The sequence below is a fragment of the Periplaneta americana genome, chromosome 2 (assembly GCF_040183065.1).
Source record: "Periplaneta americana isolate PAMFEO1 chromosome 2, P.americana_PAMFEO1_priV1, whole genome shotgun sequence".
NCBI classification, from domain to species: domain Eukaryota; kingdom Metazoa; phylum Arthropoda; class Insecta; order Blattodea; family Blattidae; genus Periplaneta; species Periplaneta americana.
Window position 1 is genome coordinate 196,842,576 of NC_091118.1, and position 24,389 is coordinate 196,866,964.

General features: G+C 35.4%; 2 protein-coding genes across 3 annotated transcripts in view; one reads left to right on the top strand and one right to left on the bottom strand.

The window, feature by feature from the left end:
* LOC138695002 (ankyrin repeat and BTB/POZ domain-containing protein 2) overlaps nt 1-17,583 on the bottom strand; it is a 191,004-nt gene extending 173,421 nt beyond the window's left edge. Inside the window, exon 1 of one of the 2 annotated variants that reach the window (XM_069819278.1) lies at nt 17,340-17,578. The gene's annotated coding sequence lies outside the window, so the exon portion shown is untranslated. Of the gene's footprint in view, nt 1-17,339 lie in introns of both variants that reach the window. The other variant, XM_069819279.1, reaches the window with a different exon arrangement.
* Nucleotides 17,584-18,243: 660 nt separating this feature from the next.
* On the top strand, nt 18,244-23,856 carry Arl1 (ADP ribosylation factor-like 1). The gene is made up of 5 exons (XM_069819280.1): nt 18,244-18,415; nt 18,704-18,803; nt 18,986-19,102; nt 19,975-20,086; nt 23,231-23,856. Exons 1-5 carry the CDS (start codon nt 18,412-18,414, stop codon nt 23,438-23,440), a joined length of 543 nt encoding a protein of 180 aa, XP_069675381.1. The 5' UTR covers nt 18,244-18,411; the 3' UTR covers nt 23,441-23,856.
* The last annotated feature ends 533 nt before the right edge of the window (nt 23,857-24,389 follow it).

Sequence of the window (24,389 nt, forward strand, 5' to 3'; positions counted from 1 at the left end):
AAAATAAATTGGATCCATAAAATAATAAATCCGTCATTAACTGTAATGTCTAGACTCTAGAGTTCCTTTATAATGAGAGTTGAGACGTTGACCCCAACAACAATTAAAATATGTAATGATTTGATAGCGCTGAAAATGGAAAAACAAAACTCTTACGAGAAGTAAAACCATATACCTATATTATATTATATTACATTATTTTATAATATAATTTATGATATCTGAAATATAAAATATTATTATTACAACTAGTTTGTCACTGAGAAATAAGGAAAAGCCGTTAACTTGAATTTATTTGAAGCAAAGCGTTACTGGATTATGCAATAAGGTAGGCGATGTTTGGATCCTGTGTCTCAACTCTATTCTCAATTATTATCTTAGCGTATGCTCGATTACACTAACCTCTAGCGCTTGAAAGTGGAAATAAACGGTGGCGTACAGAGAAACAAAACACAGCAAAATTCGCTCAGTGTCCATTCTTTATAATCCCTATTCGCTGTTATAGCCATCGATCGCCGGAATCAAAGAAGCATCATTCTTGACCCCACTGTCCGTTTTGAGAAGGATGATCAACAAGCCTATAATGTTAACGATGAAAAGAAGTCTATTTACAACCCATATATTCCTCACTTCAGTGAGAGATACAAAATGAATATTAATACATGGGAAGTGAAAGGACTTCTTTTTGGCGCTAGGGGAACTTCATTTAAGTTAACCAAAACCATTCTCCTTTCTCTTAAATTTTCTAATGAGGACATTAACAAAATTTGTCTAATGATATTGAGCGATTCATTATCCATTTTACATAATCACTTGTACAATACTATGTTTTTTTTTTTTTTTTTCCACTGCATTTCATTACTCTTCAATGTATTTTCATCTCATGTTGTACTTCATTTTTAAATTTATCATTGTTTCGTAATCTCTCCGCAATCATATTGTATTTTTCATTTAACCTCTGCTTTGTATTCTGGATCCTAGTGGTCAGCCGTAGATTTCGGCCAGATGTCCCAAATTGTGGAATTTGTTGTAATAATTCTTGATTATATTGGTGAAATCATTTAATTATGCCTGTTATTATTTATTTTTTACTATTGGTTTAGGTGTATTAATTTAAGTAAAGTTAATTGAAGATTTTAACTGGATTTTATTCAAAGGATTTAATTTTGGAAATAGTATCTTTAAGATATGTAAATGTCTTTGGTTTTTTTTTTTTTTTTTTTTTTTTCTAAGGGTTAATGGTTTACATCAGTTTATCCTTTCGCTGGACAAAGTACTAGTACAGAGAGAATTGCGATGCTCAACTCTCTTTACTCTACACGTCGGCTAGCATGCTAGGTGACACTGTAGAAAAGGAATGAATTTATTATCATCGAACAAATGCACTGCATCCATCGTTGGCGAATGTACATGCCCATATTATGTTTCTTAAAATAGATGTTCAACACAATGCTGCGACGCACAAAGAGAAAGGAAAAGTCCCACACGCTATTTATTGCCACTGCAATTCTACAAAAGGGATCCCACCGTAACATACTCCGCATTATGCTCGAGTTGGAAGGCTTTCGTGAGAAACCCGGACTGCTTCGTTCATCTCAATTTCTGCGTAATTTGACGTGAAACAATGCACGAGTTAAAAATGTCGAGTAGCGTGCGAGAGACTTTAAGGAACTGAGCTGCAATTCATGTCAGAAAAACCTGCCTCCGGCCTTCCCTTAAAATTCTCCTCGTGGCATGAATATTTATCGTAGTTCCTTTATCTCCTACATCTAAAAGTTCAAATTAGCTCGACAAAAAACTGGAATGTTACAAAAAGCGCATAAAGAATGTACCTACACATTGTTACCAATAGCCAGGGGCGCGTTCACGAGCCTGACGTGGTCATTCAAGGACGATAAGCCGAAAACTGTTACACACATATACACGCAGAATCTTGTAAACGTCATAGTTTAGTGGGGTTATTATGTACATTCGCTACCATTTTAGTTACAGGTTACAATCGTTTCCAACAGATGTCTCGGTTTTCAGAGGTAGATTGTTTTTTTTCCTTCGTAATTCGAAGGACAATTTCGTTTACAAAATGTTTCAAGAAGATAAAATCGCGACTGAAGGAGAAAACACGTTTTTTTTTATCGTTTAAAAGAAACAGAGAACCTGAAAATTAGTAGATTCTTCTTTAACTACTTTTGTTTCCTCAATATAAACGCTTAAAGTTCGCAGCAAACCACATGTAGCTTGTTTATGATGATGATGATTATTATTAACTTATTATTATTATTATTATTATCTTCCTTTCCCGTGTTAGGCCATTTGGCCTGTTACGGTCTCAGTCAATCGTTTCCTTGGCCGTCCCAAATGTCTTTTTATTATTATTATTATTATTATTATTATTATTATTATTATTATTATCATCTTCCTTTCCCGTGTTAGGCCATTTGGCCTGTTACAGTCTCAGTCAATTGTTTCCTTGGCCGTCCCAAATGTCTTTTATTATTATTATTATTATTATTATTATTATTATTATTATTATTATTATTATTATAATTATTATTATTATTAAATTGTGCACCAGTATGCCTGGCTCAAATCCCAAATCTCTCCGCAGTGCATAAGAAGGGAAGGCATATGTCACTGTTGATAGTGATTCGTACGTCGGATGGGGACGTTAAGCCTGGCGGCCCCCTTGGTGCTATTTGACAGAAGTAGACTACGTGCCGGCACCAGGTTTTCCCTTCTCACTTCCTCACCCTCATCATCCTCACCCATTTCCTACAACTAAACTTACACTAATACTTAACATACACTCATCCCCAATACACGACATAGGCTAACTCTTCACAGATACACATCATGCATAACGTGGTCCGCCGAAGTGGTGTGCAATTTGAAAATGGGTCACAGTCCTGCCATCTATCCGCAGTATGCGGAACCCGAATCACACAAAGTGAAGTGGGTAGGCATTAGACACACTTATTATTATTATTATTATTATTATTATTATTATTATTATTATTATTATCTTCATCATCACCATCATTAAATATAACTATCATCTAAAAAATGTATTAATTAACATAAAAGATTGTATTAGAGACCTTAGTGTATTAATTGACAATAAATTATATTTTCACAACCACAATGATTACATTTATAACCATGCAATAAGAATGTTAGGAATAATTCGGTCAATCACTTATTCTTTTTCAACACCTGACTCTCTTTTAATACTATACTATACATTAGTGAGATCGAAACTCGAATATGCATCTGTAGTTTGGAACTCTATTACTAGTACTGATTCGGTAAAACTGGAAAATATTCAAAGGGAATTTATTTCATTATGTTCGTACAGATTCCTGCCTAATAACTCTGAGTATAACTATGATAAAAAAAATGCGAGCACTTTAAATGTCGAAGCCTGTATGCCAGATGTCATGATCTCGATTACTTATTCTTATGTAAGGTCCTTAAAGGTGACATTAATTGTCAGCCTTCGTATTCCTATGAAAGACATGAGACATCACAAACTCTTCTATATTAGAAATTCTAAATCTTCCTCGCCGGTCTCCAGATGTATTAAACATGCTAACTTACATGTAGGCGATTTCGATCCATTCAATGCATAGAAGTATTAGAACATGGCAATGTCTTTGCTATTATTAATTGCATTATCTTTCTACACATATTGGTAATACTTTTGTATGAATCAACTCCTTTCCATAAAATATAATAGTATTAATTCTTGTAAACTAATCATTGTAATCTATGTTCTTTATTTTGTTGTTGTCTCTATTATGTAATGTGTACCATAGTTGTTCATTTTATTGCATTATTTGTATCACTGTGCTGGACTTTTATTGGCCTATGGCTGTTGTCCAGCACAGAAACATCAACAAATAAATAAATAAATCATCATCATCTTCTTCACAATCCTCACCGTTCACATTTTCCTGATCCTCAGAATGTCCAGTATCATCTTCACCCTCATTCCCCTAACTCCTGTCATCTTTCTTATCGAGTCTGCTCCTTTGGTCGGCTGCACATTCCCTCCAAAGGCATGTTTCTCACTAACTTTCTTAATCATATAAGTTAACTTCTTCTTCCAGGTTGTTCGTGATGTGGTCTATCAAGGATAGCTTCCCCTTAATTTAAATTTCAACATACTTCTTAGTATTCATCGTTTATTCATTCGTTTACACGTCTAAACTATTTCCATCTATTCGTTTCAAAGTTTTCTCATATGGTTTCAATATTGAAGTTTCTCTTATTTATTTTTATTGGGCTGTTCTTGTTTACCTCAGCACATTTCGCATAAATTTCACTTCATCTGCCAGGGCCAGATCATATCTTTCCTTGGTATGTCAACGCTTCAGAAGCGTACTGTGCTGGAATGAATTTATAATAGGAGTCATAAACTACAATTCTGCATTTTATGAGCATGCCTTTATTCCAATTAATTATCTGACGAGGATGTATAATGGTGGATCAGAAAAGATTGTCCGGCTAGAATATCTGTAAGTCGAAGAATTACAATCGCCAACGCTTAGCATCAAAAGCGCCTGTTCACAAAACTTGCGACAATGTAACGTCTATGTTTACTAATGGATGAATGAATGAATGAATGAATGAATGAATGAATGAATGAATGAATGAATGAATGAATGAATGAATGAATGAATGAAGCCACTGTGTCCCATGAAGGGCTAGGGCCTCCTACAGGAGGGGAAGCTCGGTTGGTGTGGTCCACATGATGAGCTATTTCACGTAAACAATATTCACATTCACATTCACTATGTGAGATACACTAGAGTTTGTCAAATTTCAGTTCTATATGAGTTTGTTCACTATCTGTCTCCACTCGTTCCTGTTGCGGGCGATGGTTGACCAGTTCCCTCCCAGCTGCTGCTTGAATGTATCTGCCCATCTTCTTCTTGGCGTGCCTTGTGTTCTCCTTCCTATGTACGGGTCCCACATGGTGGTTTCTCGCGCCCATCTGCCTTGTTGCTGCCTTGCTACATGACCACCCCACTTCCACTTCGTTATGAGGGCTTTTTGTGTGATGTTCTCAGAAGCTGTAATTTTCTGCAGTGCCGTGTTGGAGACCTTGTCTCTCAGTGAAACGCCAACTATCTTCCTCTCCATTTTCCTTTGGCATATTTCGATGTTCGTCTTTTGCCTCTCTGTGAGGGCCCAGGTTTGGCAACCGTATGTTAGCACCGGGAATACACAGGAGTTAAGAGCCTCTAGTCTGAGTCTGCGGTACTAATTAATATAGAACTAAATTATTAGGCCTACATTATTATTGTGATGTACCGAAATACATATTATATTTCCATGCAGGAATTCTGCATTATCATATGATGAAGGATGGGTGGAGCGGAGAAAAATTGAGGTTCTGGCTGATATGTACATATACAGTGGACACTTCTAAGTTCGACTGAACAGAATTGAAATTTCATTCCAATGAGGGTAGTGGGTGTGGCAGGTGAAGTGAATACAAATTCTTATTTGTTATTCATCAACGAATACAGTACTGTACTTGCATTTCCTGCCCGCCCAGAGACTTGTGTATGCGCTTCTAGTACCACAGTGGGTTTCGACAGTTCCGTCTCACAAACGGCACAATTCTCAAATAGAGAAAGAAGAGTTCATTAATTTAAAATCAGTGATTAAATATGGATGTCCTAACCAATAAAATATTCTGTTTTCCTTTAACAAAAGTATCACTACAAGACACAGAACCAATTCCCATTCAAATGGCAAACCCATTTCTTAGTGCCCGTATAGGGGCGTGTCTAATTCTCCTACGTAAGCAGTCGAACTATAGAATGTCGAACTTGTTTTCTGTCGAACTTAAGAGCTTCCACTATATTATCAGGCAGTACATCTCACTTAACGATATGTGTCAGAGGAAGAACTATTGTTTGTATGCATCTAAAGTCTGACTAGTGTAATATGTAGCTAGTGGGCGATGTATGCAATGGAGGGGGAAAGGAACTGGCCACCCTACCCCATTATCTCTTGGCCTAGTTGCCTCATAAGTGGTGCCTTCTTGGAATCACAGCTACGACTGTGTAATGAATGTAATGAGGTTCAAGGTATAACTTTGAACACCTTTAACTTATCAGCAAACATACTTGAAAACTGATTCACTTCGTAACTGTTAATATCACTAAAACCTGTCTTTTTTCGATGTCGCGTAACTCCTAAACGAGGCGGGTGCAATGCGATTGCGCCAGATTTATTGTTTATTTGCAACTGAAAAGTACGGTCATATTTAAGGGTAATGGGTTTGCGCCAACGACAGATTTGGGTAAGAATTTTCATTTTTCTTAACTTGGTAGAGCACGAAATCTACAAGTGCACGATGCCCAGGTGGCGTGTTTTGTTTTAGTAGTAGGCACATTGAGTGGGAGCACATAAACATTGTGAGGGAGACTAGAGACTAGTGGAGGTTGTCATGGAGGTAGTCCAAAGGTGCAGCAATAGAGGATAGGACTTACTTGTAAGAGATGGTTTTAAGTTTCGCAAGGCGTGCATATATATAGATGGACGTATACGTTGGCGTTGTACAGTGAAGAATTGTCCTGCCAAAATAATAATCTTAAACAGTGAGACGAAAATTTTAGGCGACCATAATCACCAAAGTAATGAAAGAGATCTCGTACGGCAAAAAAATACGTGCGTCGTGTAAAAGGAAAGCGACTAGCGACTTAAGCGAAAAACCAGGCATCATAATAATCTACAATATTCAATGAGAATCCAGAGCCTTGTGCTAGTGTACTGCATTTCACTGACGTTAAACTATTACGAGAAGCAATCTACAGAGAACCACGTCATCGTAATATGACGAAACTACCAACAACCTTACTTGAAGTTCAGGAAGCTACAACTGAATTGGAACCAATGTCCTCCGCTAACGAAGATTTTGTATCGTATCGTTAACATCTTTAATTTTTTTTATCATTATAGAAATATATATATATATATATATATATATATATATATATATATATATATATTCTCCCTGTAACATAGTCCTAGTAAGCTTATATTAAATTAATTTTCATCATTTTACTAGCTATCTCAAATATTAAATTAATTATAATTCATTGAATTAAATTAGCTCATAAATTAAGTTACTACTTTACCTTATAGATTTATCTAAATTTAAATAAATGTGTAGTGAAGATTATTGCTGGAGAACCTTTTAAGTGTAGTGAAAATATTTGTAATTTAAATTTATGTATTGTATTGATTAAGGCTGGTTGAGTGGAAGAGAAGGCCTTATGGCCTTAACTCTGCCAGCGAAAATAAAACATTATTATTATTATTATTATTATTATTATTATTATTATTATTATTATGGACAAAAAAATTACATATTACGTTTGAGTTACTGGCGCAAACGTAATACGGATATGCAGTAACCCATTTGGCGCAATTACAAGTGGCGCAATCATGGTGGCCCGAACGAGGCATTGTATTATATTGTATTGTATTTATTAACATTCCATGGTATTCATACATGCTTACAGCTAGAATATGGAACAAGTCAAAAAACTTTATACTATTATAAAATCTTAATTTATAGTCACAGTCTAGATGAAATATATACAGATGAGATTTACAATATAGTCTACTAGTACAACACAATGTTTTAGTATCAATGTCATGAAGTGTTATTGAATGTCATGAATTCACCTACAGAATAGAAGGCGTGAGAAATTAGGTACTTCTTTAATTTGGCCCTAAATAATCTTATGTTTTGAGTTTCATTTTTTATATCGATAGGGAGGCTATTAAACATTTTTACTGCCATATAACGCACTCCTTTTTGATAGCACGATAAACTTGCCGATGGAGTATAAAAGTCATTTTTTTGACGTGCTATGAACTGTTGAATTAGTTACAAAGTTTTCACGATTACATACGAGGAAGATTATTAATGAAAAGATATACTGACAAGCCATAGGAATTATTTGTAGTTTTTGGAAAATAGTCCTACACAATTCCCTAGATTTGGCACCTACTATTATTCTAATTACTCTTTTTTGTAATAGAAATATACTGTTACTATCTGTGGAATTTCCCCAGAATATTATTCCAAAACCGAGTGGAAGTATACAAAGTATATTGTTTTTAATGTATTGATATTTACTATGTTTTGCATAGATCTAATAGCAAAACAAGCTGAATTTAGTTTGGAGGTAATTTCTTTAATATGATTTTTGCAATTTAACACATTATCGATTTTTAAGCCAAGAAATTTGGTTGTTGTTGTTTCTAATAGGGATCTATTGTTAATTATTGCGCTAGAAATTTGCGACGTTGAATTTGGACAGGATTTAAATTGAATTATGTTAGTTTTGTTACAATTTAATACTAATTTATTGACTAAGAACCAGTCACATATTTTGAAGAGAATTTCCTCTGTTGAAGATGGGAATGTGTTGGAGTTATTGGCTGTAATTATTATACTTGTGTCATCTGCAAATAATATGGGAAGCATCGTAGAACGTGGGTTGTAAAAGTTATCTTCACTGCGAGATTTATTGATCCCCAGAGTTTGTCGCAGAGGTCCTGAATCACCCTGTATAAAACGCCAACAGGAATTTTAAAAATTCACTATACAAGTCTGCATTGTGTGTATATGTGTGTGCGTAAAATTATCCGTTGTTTGCGTGAAGGTTTGCTCATGCGAAATGGGGGATGTGAGTGCAATATCGGAACATTTAACACCGATACTCCTAGGTACGAATGCCCAATTATTCATACGGCTGCGTCAATGTTTTATTACTTGACCCAGGGAATAAAGCGGATTGTAAGAAAGGCATAATACTGTATATGCTAACCACTGCGCCATATCGCATGACAACTGAAGCACGAACTTCGTAACATTCAGCGCATACCAGAAAACAAAAAAAGGAATTGAATGCTTAGACCAAAAAAGCTTGGTACTGTTAGTATACGTGACTCTACAAGACGAGTAAACATAGTTCAAACATCTGCTGTTAGCGCTAAGCATAGAATGCACCAGTGACGATATATCAGGTTATAATGGATCATATGCGAAGACTATTTATTTATTTATTCTGGTGTAGTTAAGGCCATCAGGCCTTCTCTTCCACAACACCAGGAATGCAAATACAATAATAGAAATAAACAGAACTATATACAAAGTAAAGCTACACAAAAAATAAAGAAAGAGACAGAAAAAACACTATAAACAAAGTAAAGCCACACAAAAATATGCACAGGTTGCAGTCATACAAACTTTAAATGAGTGATTAAGTATCATAATTCAGCCGTTCAGAGCAGAAGTGGTGTAAGTCAAGAATGGATAATGAGGGTTAAAGTAAACATTCTGTAAAATACAGCGCAAAGTAGCAATTAATATTCACTTTATTTGAACTATTAGTAGTCAGTGGATAGCATGAACGACGTATTAATTGCTACTTTGCGCTGTATTTTACAGACTTTTTACTTTAAACCTCATTATCCAATTTTGACTTACACCACTTTTGCTCTGAACGGCTCAATTAATTATATCCTAAATAATTAACTAGCATAAACAAGAAACTTGCAATTTTAATCTAGATTAAAAAAGAAAAAGAAAAAAGAAACACAAATCAATACTTCTAGCAATACCTAAAAACATTAACTAAGACGAAATTTTCCAATTTAATTTTGAATTGTGATAAAATCCGGCAGTCCCTGACGTCATTAGGTAACGAATTCCAGAGGCGAGGTATTTCTACAATATAGGAAGATGAGTATAAAGACGTTCTACGATGAGGGATAGAAAGAAGTGCTTGATGTCAATGTCGAAGAGTTGTAAGAAATTGAAAGCGCGATAACAGATAATTCGGAGTAGAAGTATGCATGATTCTAAACAGAAGAGACAGTGAATGTGAGTGACAGTGAGACTAAAAGGAAGGCACAAAATAGGACAGACTGGGTTTGCAGTGAAAGACCTGTCCTTGGTCAGAACACTGTACATGTACGTATGTATGTATGTATGTATGTATGTATGTATGCATATAATAAATTATTGTTAAAAATGTATCAATAATGCTGAATTCAATCATTTTATTAGTAAATATATGAAATAATATTTCCTTCACACCAGAAATTTCTGTTTATTGTAATTCAAGAGTAGATTTTTTTTTTTAGAGAAAAAAGCTGAAATCATTAATGGCTGAAATTTATTTCCATACGCTTTATAAGTTTTGTTTACAACAACGTCTGAAGAAGATTGGTACGCTGAGTTTATCATACACGTTTTCTAAAAAGTGTTTACTTTTCTCTTGAAAAAATAAATAAATCATTAATGGCTGAAATTCAGTTCCATACGCTTCATAAGTTTTGTTTACAACAACGTCTGAAGAAGATTGGTACGCTGAGTTTATCATACACATTTCTAAAAAGAGTTTTATTTTTCTCTCGAGAAAAGAAATAAACCATTAATGGCTGAAATTCAGTTCCATACGCTTCATAAGTTTTGTTTACAACAACGTCTGAAGAAGATTGGTACGCTGAGTTTATCATACACATTTTTAAAAAGAGTTTTATTTTTCTCTCGAGAAAAGAAATAAATCATTAATGGCTAAAATTCAGTTCCATACGCTTCATAAGTTTTGTTTACAACAACGTCTGAAGAAGATTGGTACGCTGAGTTTATCATACACATTTCTAAAAAGAGTTTTATTTTTCTCTCGAGAAAAGAAATAAATCATTAATGGCTAAAATTCAGTTCCATACGCTTCATAAGTTTTGTTTACAACAACGTCTGAAGAAGATTGGTACGCTGAGTTTATCATACACATTTCTAAAAAGAGTTTTATTTTTCTCTCGAGAAAAGAAATAAATCATTAATGGCTAAAATTCAGTTCCATACGCTTCATAAGTTTTGTTTACAACAACGTCTGAAGAAGATTGGTACGCTGAGTTTATCATACACATTTCTAAAAAGAGTTTTATTTTTCTCTCGAGAAAAGAAATAAATCATTAATGGCTGAAATTCAATTCCATACGCTTCATAAGTTTTGTTTACAACAACGTCTGAAGAAGATTGGTACGCTGAGTTTATCATACACATTTCTAAAAAGAGTTTTATTTTTCTCTCGAGAAAAGAAATAAATCATTAATGGCTGAAATTCAGTTCCATACGCTTCATAAGTTTTGTTTACAACAACGTCTGAAGAAGATTGGTACGCTGAGTTTATCATACACATTTTTAAAAAGAGTTTTATTTTTCTCTCGAGAAAAGAAATAAATCATTAATGGCTAAAATTCAGTTCCATACGCTTCATAAGTTTTGTTTACAACAACGTCTGAAGAAGATTGGTACGCTGAGTTTATCATACACATTTCTAAAAAGAGTTTTATTTTTCTCTCGAGAAAAGAAATAAATCATTAATGGCTAAAATTCAGTTCCATACGCTTCATAAGTTTTGTTTACAACAACGTCTGAAGAAGATTGGTACGCTGAGTTTATCATACACATTTCTAAAAAGAGTTTTATTTTTCTCTCGAGAAAAGAAATAAATCATTAATGGCTAAAATTCAGTTCCATACGCTTCATAAGTTTTGTTTACAACAACGTCTGAAGAAGATTGGTACGCTGAGTTTATCATACACATTTCTAAAAAGAGTTTTATTTTTCTCTCGAGAAAAGAAATAAATCATTAATGGCTGAAATTCAATTCCATACGCTTCATAAGTTTTGTTTACAACAACGTCTGAAGAAGATTGGTACGCTGAGTTTATCATACACATTTCTAAAAAGAGTTTTATTTTTGTCTCGAGAAAAGAAATAAATCATTAATGGCTGAAATTCAATTCCATACGCTTCATAAGTTTTGTTTACAACAACGTCTGAAGAAGATTGGTACGCTGAGTTTATCATACACATTTCTAAAAAGAGTTATATTTTTCTCTCGAGAAAAGAAATAAATCATTAATGGCTAAAATTCAGTTCCATACGCTTCATAAGTTTTGTTTACAACAACGTCTGAAGAAGATTGGTACGCTGAGTTTATCATACACATTTCTAAAAAGAGTTTTATTTTTCTCTCGAGAAAAGAAATAAATCATTAATGGCTAAAATTCAGTTCCATACGCTTCATAAGTTTTGTTTACAACAACGTCTGAAGAAGATTGGTACGCTGAGTTTATCATACACATTTCTAAAAAGAGTTTTATTTTTCTCTCGAGAAAAGAAATAAATCATTAATGGCTGAAATTCAATTCCATACGCTTCATAAGTTTTGTCTACAACAACGTCTGAAGAAGATTGGTACGCTGCAGTGGCGGCTCGTGGGTATTGAATTAAGGAGGGCTGCATACAAAAATAAACCAAGCAACTTACTTTATTTAAAGATTAGTTCCATGCGCCTTATCTTGTAACTTGTGTTTAAATGAGACAGGCTCATGTTAGTAGATTTACTGGCATTTAAAAGAATCCTGCGGACAAAATTCCGGCACACCGGCGACGCTGATATAATCCCTGCAGTTGCTAGTGTCGTTAAATAAACCATAATTTAACTTTTTATATGCAGATTTGAACCTTAGAAATATCTAACTGGCGATGTTGTAGTAGGTTGTATAATATATATACATGATACATCAATAAATGAAAAAAAAAAAAACTGAGCCAGAAATTGAATTTAGGATATTCAAGAGTACGCACCAGGGCGCTTGCCTCATTTATTGTGATGTTAGATGTTTCAGATTCCATTATGGTTTGAAAACATTCTAGCAATGGCTCCTTCTTCTCATGAACAACATTTACTGTTCTTATTTTAAATCCATCTTGTTGCCCCAGCTGATGGAATTGTCTTTGAAACACATTAATCTAATACAGACTGTGTGGAGATCGAGAGAAGAAAGCAGGGATACTGGATAAATTAGCAAAAAAATATACGAGCCTTTGTATTTTGTTTAGTGGCTCTTTCCATTATGAGATTCAACTGATGAATTGTTAAGGTACTGAACTGAATAGACTGTAAATATTGTACAGAATTAAACATTGTTGCACTTGTTATACTCACAACATTAAAGAAAATGTATTTAAAACTGCGCGCTACTGACAAACTGCTGCAAATTTTGCAGATGCCTGGAAACTGGATTCACTTCAAGGGGTAGTAGGGAGGAGGGGTAAAACTAACGCGCAAAGCATTCGAGACGAGACTGGCAGCTCCAGGGGAGGAAGTGGCTTCACCCTATAGTCCTTGTCTCTGGTTTCGCTCTGGCAGCACCAGGGGAGGAAGTGACTTCACTAACGATTGCGTGAATGTCATTGAGAGCGATTTTTTTTTTAATTCGAGCCGCTAAATAAAGACTGTATAAAAAACGAGACAAGAGCCACAAATGTCTGGTGGTGCTGCAGCTCCGCAGCCCCTCTTCGAAAGCCGCCCCTGGTACGCTGAGTTTATCATACACATTTCTAAAAAGGGCTTTATTTTTCTCTCGAGAAAAGAAATAAATCATTAATGGCTGAAATTCAGTTCCATACGCTTTATAAGTTTTGTTTACAACAACGTCTGATGAAGATTGGTACGCAGAGTTTATCATACACATTTTCTAAAAAGTGTTTTATTTTTCTCTCGAGAAAAGAAACAAATCATTAATGGCTGAAATTCAGTTCCATACGCTTTATAAGTTTTGTTTACAACAACGTCTGATGAAGATTGGTACGCTGAGTTTATCATACACATTTTCTAAAAAGTGTTTTATTTTTCTCTCGAGAAAAGAAATAAATCATTAATGGCTGAAATTCAGTTCCATACGCTTTATAAGTTTTGTTTACAACAACGTCTGATGAAGATTGGTACGCTGAGTTTATCATACACATTTTCTAAAAAGTGTTTTATTTTTCTCTCGAGAAAAGAAATAAATCATTAATGGCTGAAATTCAGTCTCATTCAAGTTTTAAGTCTGGTTTGTAACGACTCTCAAGCGGATAAGTAGACTGAGTTTATCATCTCTAAATAATTAATATTACTGCCGTGGCGTACTGCAGCCAAATGCTGCCACAGAACGTATATTATAGTCTGTACCGTTTAGCTCCAGTGTACCGCCTCATCGATCTATGTTATTGGCTGTATCTAATTTTGGATTAAAGTTCTTGCGTAGTGGAGGGAAAAAAAAGGTAATAGTAGTATTCGAATCTGACGATATCAATATTTTTATAATAAATAAAAAAGTGCCCAAACGCATGCGAGACAAGTAAATACAGGGACATCATTTTATTTTTACTTCAATTTTTATTGTACCTGAGTTTTTGAATGCACTTCACTCCCACCCGTTTACTAGTAAACTTCCAACTGTTCTCCACATAGAACCAAGGCCGCGTACATGTAGTCAAGCAGTACTGAGTTAGTGAGTAGGCCTATAGTACGTTCCAGAAATATGTTCGCGTTTTCTAGTGAGGAAAGAGCTTTCAATATTGAATCATATTTAGCCGCGAAACCAGGTGGCCCGGGTTCGACTCCCGGTCGGGGCAAGTTATCTGGTTGAGGTTTTTCCCGGGGTTTTCCCTCAACCCAATATGAGCAAATGCTGGGTAACTTGCGGTGTTGGACCCCGGACTCATTTCACCGGCATTATCACCTTCATCTCATTCACACGCTAAATAACCTGAGATGTTGATAAAGCGTCGTAAAATAACCTACTAAAATAAAAAATAAAAATTGAATCATATTTCCGCACACGTACTGTCGTCCGTTTGCTTACGTCGTAGCTCGGTTTCCCCCACCCGCTTCTGCTCGCCTCTCTGTAAGGGCTAGTGGCTGGGCTGTCTTAACTCTTTTCTGAAAATATTAATTTCTGTTAAGAATTGGATGTCTACGTAATATCATACAACTGTTTAAAATAACTTAAATGAAAGGGCATCATCAAGGAATTAACTGTCACGTGATTTTCCCCTTTCTACGACCCTGCGACAAAACCAATTGGACGGACAGCAAATAGCATGTCTGAGTAATTTTTGTCTTTTCGGATCGGGCAGAAGTGAAGATTGAATTTACAGTACGTAGGGTACGCTTTTATACAGTAGGTACAGAATTATTTCAGCATTTGTTACTCGTACGTGGGAAGAAACTGGTAATTGGAATTAGGTACAATAGTATATAGTGCGATAATATGCACAAATGAACTGAAGCCTGTATCGAAATGAACGGCCACCATTTTCAAAAATGCGTTTAAATATCCATATTATGATTATTTTTGAATTTAACTTCATTCTCTATATTGTACGCTAATGTGCTGTAGACAGTATAATATACACTGCATAATGAATACGTCCAAATGGATAGCTCAATTCGTGAGTAAAACACCTATTGTTAATACAGTACTGTATTTTGATTAAACAAAAACCTAATGAAAATTATCAAACTCAAAACCGCGATATTTCCCAGTTTACGTAAATGGATGAACTACTTTTCTTCCCTCCTATACCTAGCAAAGTGATTTGTTTGTATTTTACGCCAGTATCATCGAACTCCAGTTGTGGGAGGGGGTAGCAAACGGTTCTCAATCGTTAATCCAAAGGTATAGCCAGGTTAATATTAGAAATGTTAGTAAAAATAAAATGATGTCCTGGTATATTTTTGCAGTGAATTCTGTTTGACGTTTTAAAACAGTTAAGCCCTCAGCTCTCAGAAATTTAAAAGGGGCATATGAAAACTTATTGGTCTTCGTACACAATGTAAATGAAGCGTATTGTATAGTGGCGATTTTCGTGAGCCTATTTTCATTAAAAAAAAACTATGTATAATGAACTTCCTTACTTGTACCGGTACTCATAAAAATCTTTAAAGTTTGTAAATAATATCGGAAATAATGTTTATATCTTTACGATACAGAAAATGAGCTATTCATATTTTGTTTGTCAAATAAGTGGTTACTGGCGCAAGATCCAATTTGAGACGGACCCATACGCAACATTTTCCGTAATATGAGCCGTTCAGAACTGAAGTGGTGTAAGTCAAAATTAAGTAATGAGGTTTAAAGTAAAAATTCTGTAAAATACAGCGCAAAGTTTGCAATTAATATGTCCTTCGTGCTATCCACTGACTAAGTTACTAATAGTTTTGTATTATACATATAGCTCAACTGGTGAAAGATCGTTTGCGTTTGTAAATTTAATAATCTGATTGGCTATGTATTGTATATTTTTAGTAGAGCCATCGATGTAGCTCAGTCGGCAGACTTGCTGGGCTGCTGATTCTGAGCTGTGTCCGGGGCTTGGGTTGGATACCCCATTGAATGGTTTCTTCCGAGGTTTTCCCCAGTCATGTGACTGAAGCCGGATGGTCTATGGCGAGTCCTCGGCATCACTTCATTTCACCACTTTGATTTGATTACCTGGTTGGGTTTTCCAAGGTTTTCCCCAACCAAAAGGCAAATGCCGGGTAATCTTTTGGCGAATCCTCGGACCTCACCTCATCATTGTAGAAAATTACTACATTGTAAAATTGTAAAATATTGTAAAAAAATTTGTAAAAATTGTAATTGTAATATTGTAAAATTTTGACTTGTTCCACATCTTAAAGCTTCATTGCTCATGTAAGATCTATGGAATATAATAAATGAATGAATGAAATAAAGTGAATATTAATTGCTACTTCGCGCTGTATTTTACAGAATGTTTACTTTAATCCTCAGTACCCATTTTTGACTTACACCACTTCTGCTCTGAACGGCTCATATGGTCACTGGTACCCCGTTAAACTGTCCCCCCCCCCATAGTAAGTGAAACTATACTTTACATTTTCTTCTACATGTGTAAAATGCAATAATTGAATGTTATGACTATGACATTCATTTTTTGTGCTACTAATAATGACCTAAGAAAACAAATGAAACACGTAAAAAACAAGGCTTTTGTATAATGTATCATAAAGTACCCTTTTCGTACTTTTGATATCATTGGCGGCTGGCCCCGCCTTCTTCTGCCGAATGCTGTATGTGAAAACTAATATTTCTGCACCGAAATGAAACATGTGTACTTAACATCCAAGAAAATTCCAAACAGCTGTATGGACGGATTTTCGCGCCAAACGGTAGCTGTCACAGAATACCACGAAATACAGAGTACAGATGTAATTTCGGGCCGGAGCCCGTGGTAATGAGTGGGGACGGGCGGTTGGCTTCCCATGTGTCCCGCGGCGAAAAACATTCCACAGGGTTGTCCACAAAAGTTGTGCTGTCTCTTTCTAAATCCCCCCATCACCACAGTCCCGTGTCGTAAATCTGAACTCCTGTACACCTGTATCGTGTTATGTTTCATAGAACTAAGGACTTGCATATCAGATACATCTATTTGGACTCACCTTGACAGTTGCGGCGATATACATCATAATCACTTCTACATCTTCAACAATTATGTCATCAGAACAATGCTTCTTTTCACTAGATTACTCCAACAACGTAACACACACATACAGTTTACCGAAGCGTGGATGTCAACTCCGAGGTGTACCACCACTACCACAACCACCGTCACAACGAAAGAGATTCATAAACATTGGCCATATACTGCTATCTTTTGGAGCACTTTGGAACTTCTTTAGCTGCCGACAGCGGTCCCAGTGGTGTCTATAAGAACCGCGCGATAGAATGAATGTTCGCCGAAGGGGGGGGGGGGGGAGTGAATTGGTGAAACGATTTAGATTGCAGTATGTTGGTAGACCTGTTACTATTGAAGTCCGTATGTCAACTGGCAATATACATTTAATTCACACACCGTTATCCACCAATAAAATTAAAAAAAAAGGAGATCAAAAAACTCCTTTTGTTACTAAATTGGCACTGTTAAACATTTTGGAAAAACTCTATTACATATCAAACTCCACGTGTATTCAGGTCTAACCTGTTTCTCTTACATTTACACAAACTACTTACAAGCTAAAAAAAAATCACCATTTTAAAGCGTAACGAAAGGCGCTAGTTGCTTATACACAGTTATAATTACACTTACTCCAATTCAATCAATTATATCAAGTGGGGAACTATTTTACGAGCCACAGTTACTTGTGTCCCAGTCCAAGTTTTGTTTGAATTAAAATTATCTAGCAAAACACGTATGCAAGTAGTTATTGTCGAAGCGGAAATAAAACAATTACTTTCGTCATGTTTAACGCAATGATATTGTTGCTTCCTTTGCCATCTAGCAATTATTTCTATTACTACTTCCCAGGTAATAATGGTAGCCAACATTCTGGAAAGGGTTCATCAGTTGGTAGTTGTCTATGGTTGGTAGTGGTGGGCAGTACACGTCAAACTTCATGTGGTGTTCTTGTGCATATGTATTGACGGCTTTAGAAGGAAAGGCGACAGATTAAAAATTAAAATCAATTTCCTATCGTATATATTGTAGTCGTCTGCTAATAAGGAACATTCAAAATGGGTATGAAATAATATAAATTATATAAACGAAGTTTCGCTATGAGAGTTAAGTTTTGTACAGCCGCAACATAATAAATATACATGACTCATCGCTGGAATATAGATCTCACTTAATTATTTTAATGTAACGACATTCATAAAACAGTTTTGGGAAGTAAAAGAACCATACCGAAATTATTGTGAACATATACATGTACTGTACTAATTGTAGGGTTCATTCGACATGTAAAATTAGGTTAAGTGATAGGTTTTCAAGAAGTTCTTGTATGTTTTTGTTTTGTTTTGATAGGAGGGTTACTGAGTTACTTTCGGAACCTCCTTGGAAGCCGGGAAATGAGAATCCTTATTCTTGGATTAGATGGTGCTGGAAAAACAACAATACTGTACAGGTAATGAATCATTATACCTGATATTGATTTTACTCTGGACATGCATTCTCGTTGTAAACAGTATTGAATAATGTTAGTCTATTATTCACTAATAATGAAACTGGATAGTTACATTGTGCCGTAGTGAAATGTTCTAAACTATAAATTAACTAACTAAATGACCGGTCTTTTTTATATTTCAGATTACAAGTTGGTGAAGTAGTTACAACAATCCCTACCATAGGTTTCAATGTGGAGCAAGTAACATATAAAAACTTAAAGTTTCAAGTGTGGGATCTAGGAGGACAGACAAGTATACGGTATGGAGGCATTTTCCTGTGAATGACAAAAACAAGCATAATATAATTATGTGATACAGTGAAAACTATCCAAATCTGTCATTAATACGGTCTTGCAGTTTTATCACACTTACGTTGAGATATTTAGACCTATAGCTGTAGTTCTATAGTCCTATCGTCATTGCTGATTATCAAATGAGTGATATAATTTCATGTGAACTAAAAATCTAGATTTTATTTTATATCAGTAGCTTTTGAAACAAGCAAGAAAACGAGGGGAAAATTTCAGTATACGGATGCCTGACTGACAAGAATTATCTTAAAATATTACAAAGAGCAGATTTGTCTGTGTTTGTCGAATGCGCATCATGCTTACGAAAAGGCAAATAATTTATTTTGTGTGCACAAGGTTGGAATTTTGGAGTAAGACGTTATCCGTGTTATGAAATTTATCCGCGAGTCTAGCATTCATTATTAAAGATAAACTGCTACTATTACACAAATATAAGTGAATTCAGTTGAGTCTGCAGACAGCAAAATATTTTGTTCCCTATAGGCTACTTGAATTTTGTCGTACCAAAATGATTTCGCGAGTGCTGATATTACAAAAAGAATTTAAGTAGATATGAATAAGGAATTTTTTTTTAATCTTCTCTCTCTTTTTTTTTTTTTTTAATAAATGATTATTATAGTCTTAAGATAACACATAAGTACAGTTTACCAACCAGTTAAAATGTTGCTCGAAATTAAGTTATTGAGTTTCTAGACTTTCACCTCATGTTGATTTCAATTTCTGGATACGTGATAAATCTATTTCATCTTATATGAAAGTGGTCAGAGTATGGTGTGACTTTATGATAATGAATGCCTCTAATTTTTTACTAATGTTCCAGGCCGTACTGGCGCTGCTACTACTCCAATACAGATGCGATCATCTACGTAGTAGATTCGGCAGACAGGGACAGGATAGGCATATCAAAGGATGAGCTTCTGTACATGTTGAGAGTAAGTGTTTACTATAAACAGAAAGTGGTCATATTATTCTTCTGCTGGGCAAACGGTGTCACTTGTATGACCTTCAAGTTGCGAAAAATTGGGGGCTAGGTGGTGAAATTATCTGTTATAGATAAGTTTTTTGGTAATTACCGAACACCACACATTAAAATCTGACGAGGACAGTGAGTCTATTAGAATAAGGACCATTAGCATGTCTTCCTTCTGAAGGATAGTAAAACTATAATTTTGACAGTTTTTCTTCTTCCCTTCAAGTGTTAGGCCCTATGGCCTGTTATGGTTTAAAGGCTTAATTTTCAACTCGGTGTTGGGCGACCTTTTGGATGATAGTGAAACCAGCGAATAGGGATTATAAAGAATGGACACTTCGCGTTGGTACCTTTGATGTAGCCGGACTGACTTCAATGACCTTCAAGCCTGCTAGAGCGTCAGATTCTGCTTTCTCCCTAGAGTTGGCGCTGACATCACACCAGCTAGCAGTCGACACAGCGGAAATATAACACATACAATTAATACATCTAGGTACATTATGTACTCAAATAAAATAAATTGGATCCATAAAATAATAAATCCTTCATTAACTGTAATGTCTAGACTCCAGAGTTCCTTTATAATGAGAGTTGAGACGTTGACCCCAACAACAATTAAAATATGTAATGATTTGATAGCGCTGAAAATGGAAAAACAAAACTCTTACGAGAAGTAAAACCATATACCTATATTATATTATATACAAATATTAAACGAATTCGATACTTAATTTTATAATGTATTATATTATTTTATAATATAATTTATGATATCTGAAATATAAAATATTATTATTACAACTAGTTTGTCACTGAGAAATAAGGAAAAGCTGTTAACTTGAATTTATTTGAAGCACAGCGTTACTGGATTATGCAATAAGGTAGGCGATGTTTGGATCCTGTGTTTTAATTCTATTCTCAATTATTATCTTAGCGTATGCTCGATTACACTAACCTCTAGCACTTGAAAGTGGAACTAGCCGCTGGCGCACAGAGAAACAAAACACAGGAAAATTCGTTCAGTGTCCATTCTTTATAATCCCTATTCGCTGGTGAAACCTTTGCGTCCAAAGGTCTTCTGACTAACACTCTATATGCATTTTTGGATTCATTCATACATGCTACATGTTCTGCTCATCTCAAACATATGGATTTAATGTTCCGAATTACATTAGTTGAAGAATATAATGCGTGCAGTTCTGCGTTGTATAACTTTATCCATTCTCCTGTAACTGTCCTTAGCCCCAAATATTTTCCTAAGCACCTTATTCTCAAACACCCTTAATCTCTGTTTTTCTCTCAAAGTGAGAGCCCAAGTTTCACAACCATACAGAACATTCATTCATGTTAACACTTTGTTTGTTAAAAACATAAAATTGTTTTGTCACACTTTAGTTTACAAACTAAAATGCAATAGTTGCCCACCTTTTTACACAGGACAGACAGGAAGATCCTTTCATACAAGATATAATGAACATATTAAAGCTATAACCAAACCCTACATCACATCAAATTACGCAGACCACATTATCAACAATAATTATGACTACAATAATATAGAAACAGATATGGAAATTTTACACATCTTAGAACAATACGAAATATATAAACATACAATAACTAACATACCCACCACGTATACTTAATACACAATTACAGTTCAATACCCACACATTATTCGATGTCATGATACGTCATAACACACACACCACCACCCCTTACTTACTTACTGGCTTTTAAGGAACCCGGAGGTTCATTGCCACCCTCACATAAGCCTGCCATTGGTCCCTATCCTGAGAAAGATTAATCCAGTCTCTATCATCATATCCCACCTCCCTCAAATCCATTTTAATATTATCTTCCCATCTACGTCTCGGCCTCCTCAAAGGTCTTTTCCCCTCTGGCCTCCCAACTAACACACTATATGCATTTCTGGATTCGCCCATACGTGCTACATGCCCTGCCCATCTCAAACGTCTGGATTTAATGTTCCTAATTATGTCAGGTGAAGGATATAATGCGTGCAGTTCTGCGTTGTGTAACTTTCTCCATTCTCCTGTAACTTCATCCCTTTTAGCCCCAAATATTTTCCTAAGAACCTTATTCTCAAAAACCCTCAATCTCTGTTCTTCTCTCAAAGTGAGAGTCCAAGTTTCACAGCCATACAGAACAACCGGTAATATAACAACCCCCACCCCTACAACCGACAAGAATTCGCAGAATTCAAGATCACGAATAGTTCAGGAGACACTGATGAAGAAGTAACATCACGTCGAAATGGGCTGTCTGTCCAAGGTATATACCTTTTTTAAAAATTTTAACACTTTTTAAAGTGTGACTAAACAATTTTATGTTTTTAACATACAGAACAATCGATATAATATAACTGTTTTATAAATTCTAACTTAAAAAAAAAACACAAACAATAATAATAATAATAATAATAATAAAAATAGAGAATTAATGGAGAAATGGCATGACAATTGTATATACCCCAATGGCAGTGCTTCCCCAGAAGTTTAGAGATTGGTATGTTGCTATTACTGTAAGTGTTTGTAGGTTATGGGACCCAATATTAATTGTCCTTGAATGTAAAATTTACTATGAACTAATACTAAATTGTGGTATTATCACATGTATTCTGTCTAAAGTGCTGATAACCTCGCATGGGGCTGAATGTTAGCCTCTCTGCCTTCTACCATAGTGATCTGGATTTGGTCCCCATCCGAGTCATGAAGGAATTTGTGGTGGACAAAGTGGGCGCAAAGGGTTTTCCCATTTCCTCACATTATCAGTCCACCAATACTCCACAGTCACTCTAACCCTGCAAGGTCTCGAGCCAGGCCTCCAGAATAAATAAAACAGCTGAAAGTTGTACACATTTATGTCTAATATAGATGATTATTGAAAAGGTACTCCAGTGGGTTTTGAACCAAATCTCAGCTAACGAGGCATTTTTGTTCCTGCTTAAGTGCCATGGACGCCCATCCTTTAATAAATAACTAATTCTGTTTTAAAATAATGTAAAATTGATCTCTCAACATTGCATAAAATGTTTTTACTTTTTATGTGAGAAATTCATGTTCTTTCTTTCCTTTGTTTTAAGGAGGAAGAGTTGAAAGGGGCAATCCTGGTGGTTCTGGCCAACAAGCAAGACATCGAGGGATCCCTCAGTGTCGCTGAAGTTCACCAGGCATTGGGTCTCGATGCCCTCAAGAATCGAACATTTCAAATTTTCAAAACATCGGCCACCAAGGGTGAAGGCTTAGACTCTGCCATGGATTGGCTGTCGAATGCTCTTCAGAACAGAAAATGATGAACTTAGTGCCAATCAAACACGAACTATTTTAATTATTAATTATTTTTTCCTAATTAAATGCACAGAGATGGCTGATGTTCCAAACATTTGGGAAAGAAGAAGGAAGGGAGGGGGGGCTTTAATATGTATTGTAGAGTGTAGATAGAGTGGATATAAAGACAGAAGGCTGTCCCAAGTGAAGTTTGTCACCGTTACTGCCTGGGAATCAAGAATGAACATTGAATTTGTCATGAAGTGATTGTGCCTATTTATCTTGTGGGCCAATTGGTCTGTTTTAGATGTATCATAATTATGTTCTGGTCATAACTGGCGGCCAGTCGAACAACAAATTCAAACATTACAGTATAATATGTGAGTCAGGGAAGTATGGAAAAGTTTGTCTTATTTCAAAAATATAGATTTCCATACCATGATGATGTACTTTTTTCGTCCTTTCTCATTTATATATTTAGATGTGTTATTAAAACTTTAAGGGTGCTATGCATAGACATTTCGCTAGCCCGCGCTACGAGCGTGCTAAACAGGATTTATATCATATCATATCGCTGACACTGGTTTATGAATACGAAAAACGTTAGTTCGCTGATCATCCACCGAAAGCCCGCGCTAAGAATGTCTATGAATAGGGCCCTAAGGGTACTATCTATAGATATTTTGCTAGCCCCCGCTACGAGCGTGCTAAACTATAGTCGCGTCGCTCTAATTTCTGGCAGCCAATCACGTTGCAGGTCGGCTACATTTAAACATGTGCGTCTTGTAATTCGCTTATGAAGACGTTATTAATTTCTTAAGGCTCGATAAATACTTAATATAATCGCGCGCCATTTTGGCTCTTTCGTTGGCGTTTGCAGAAAGCACACGAAGACGTTATTTGCTGAATTACAGTGCGTTTGATTTATTATCATAGGAGCTATGACATGATAATGTTTAACGGTGTGGCAAATAG

Excerpts from the sequence above, each read along its gene's own strand:
- Arl1 (XM_069819280.1), top strand. Across the intron at positions 19,103-19,974 it reads GGAGGACAGACAAGTATACG|GCCGTACTGGCGCTGCTACT; the intron begins GTATGGAGGCAT and ends CTAATGTTCCAG. Across the intron at positions 20,087-23,230 it reads AGCTTCTGTACATGTTGAGA|GAGGAAGAGTTGAAAGGGGC; the intron begins GTAAGTGTTTAC and ends CTTTGTTTTAAG.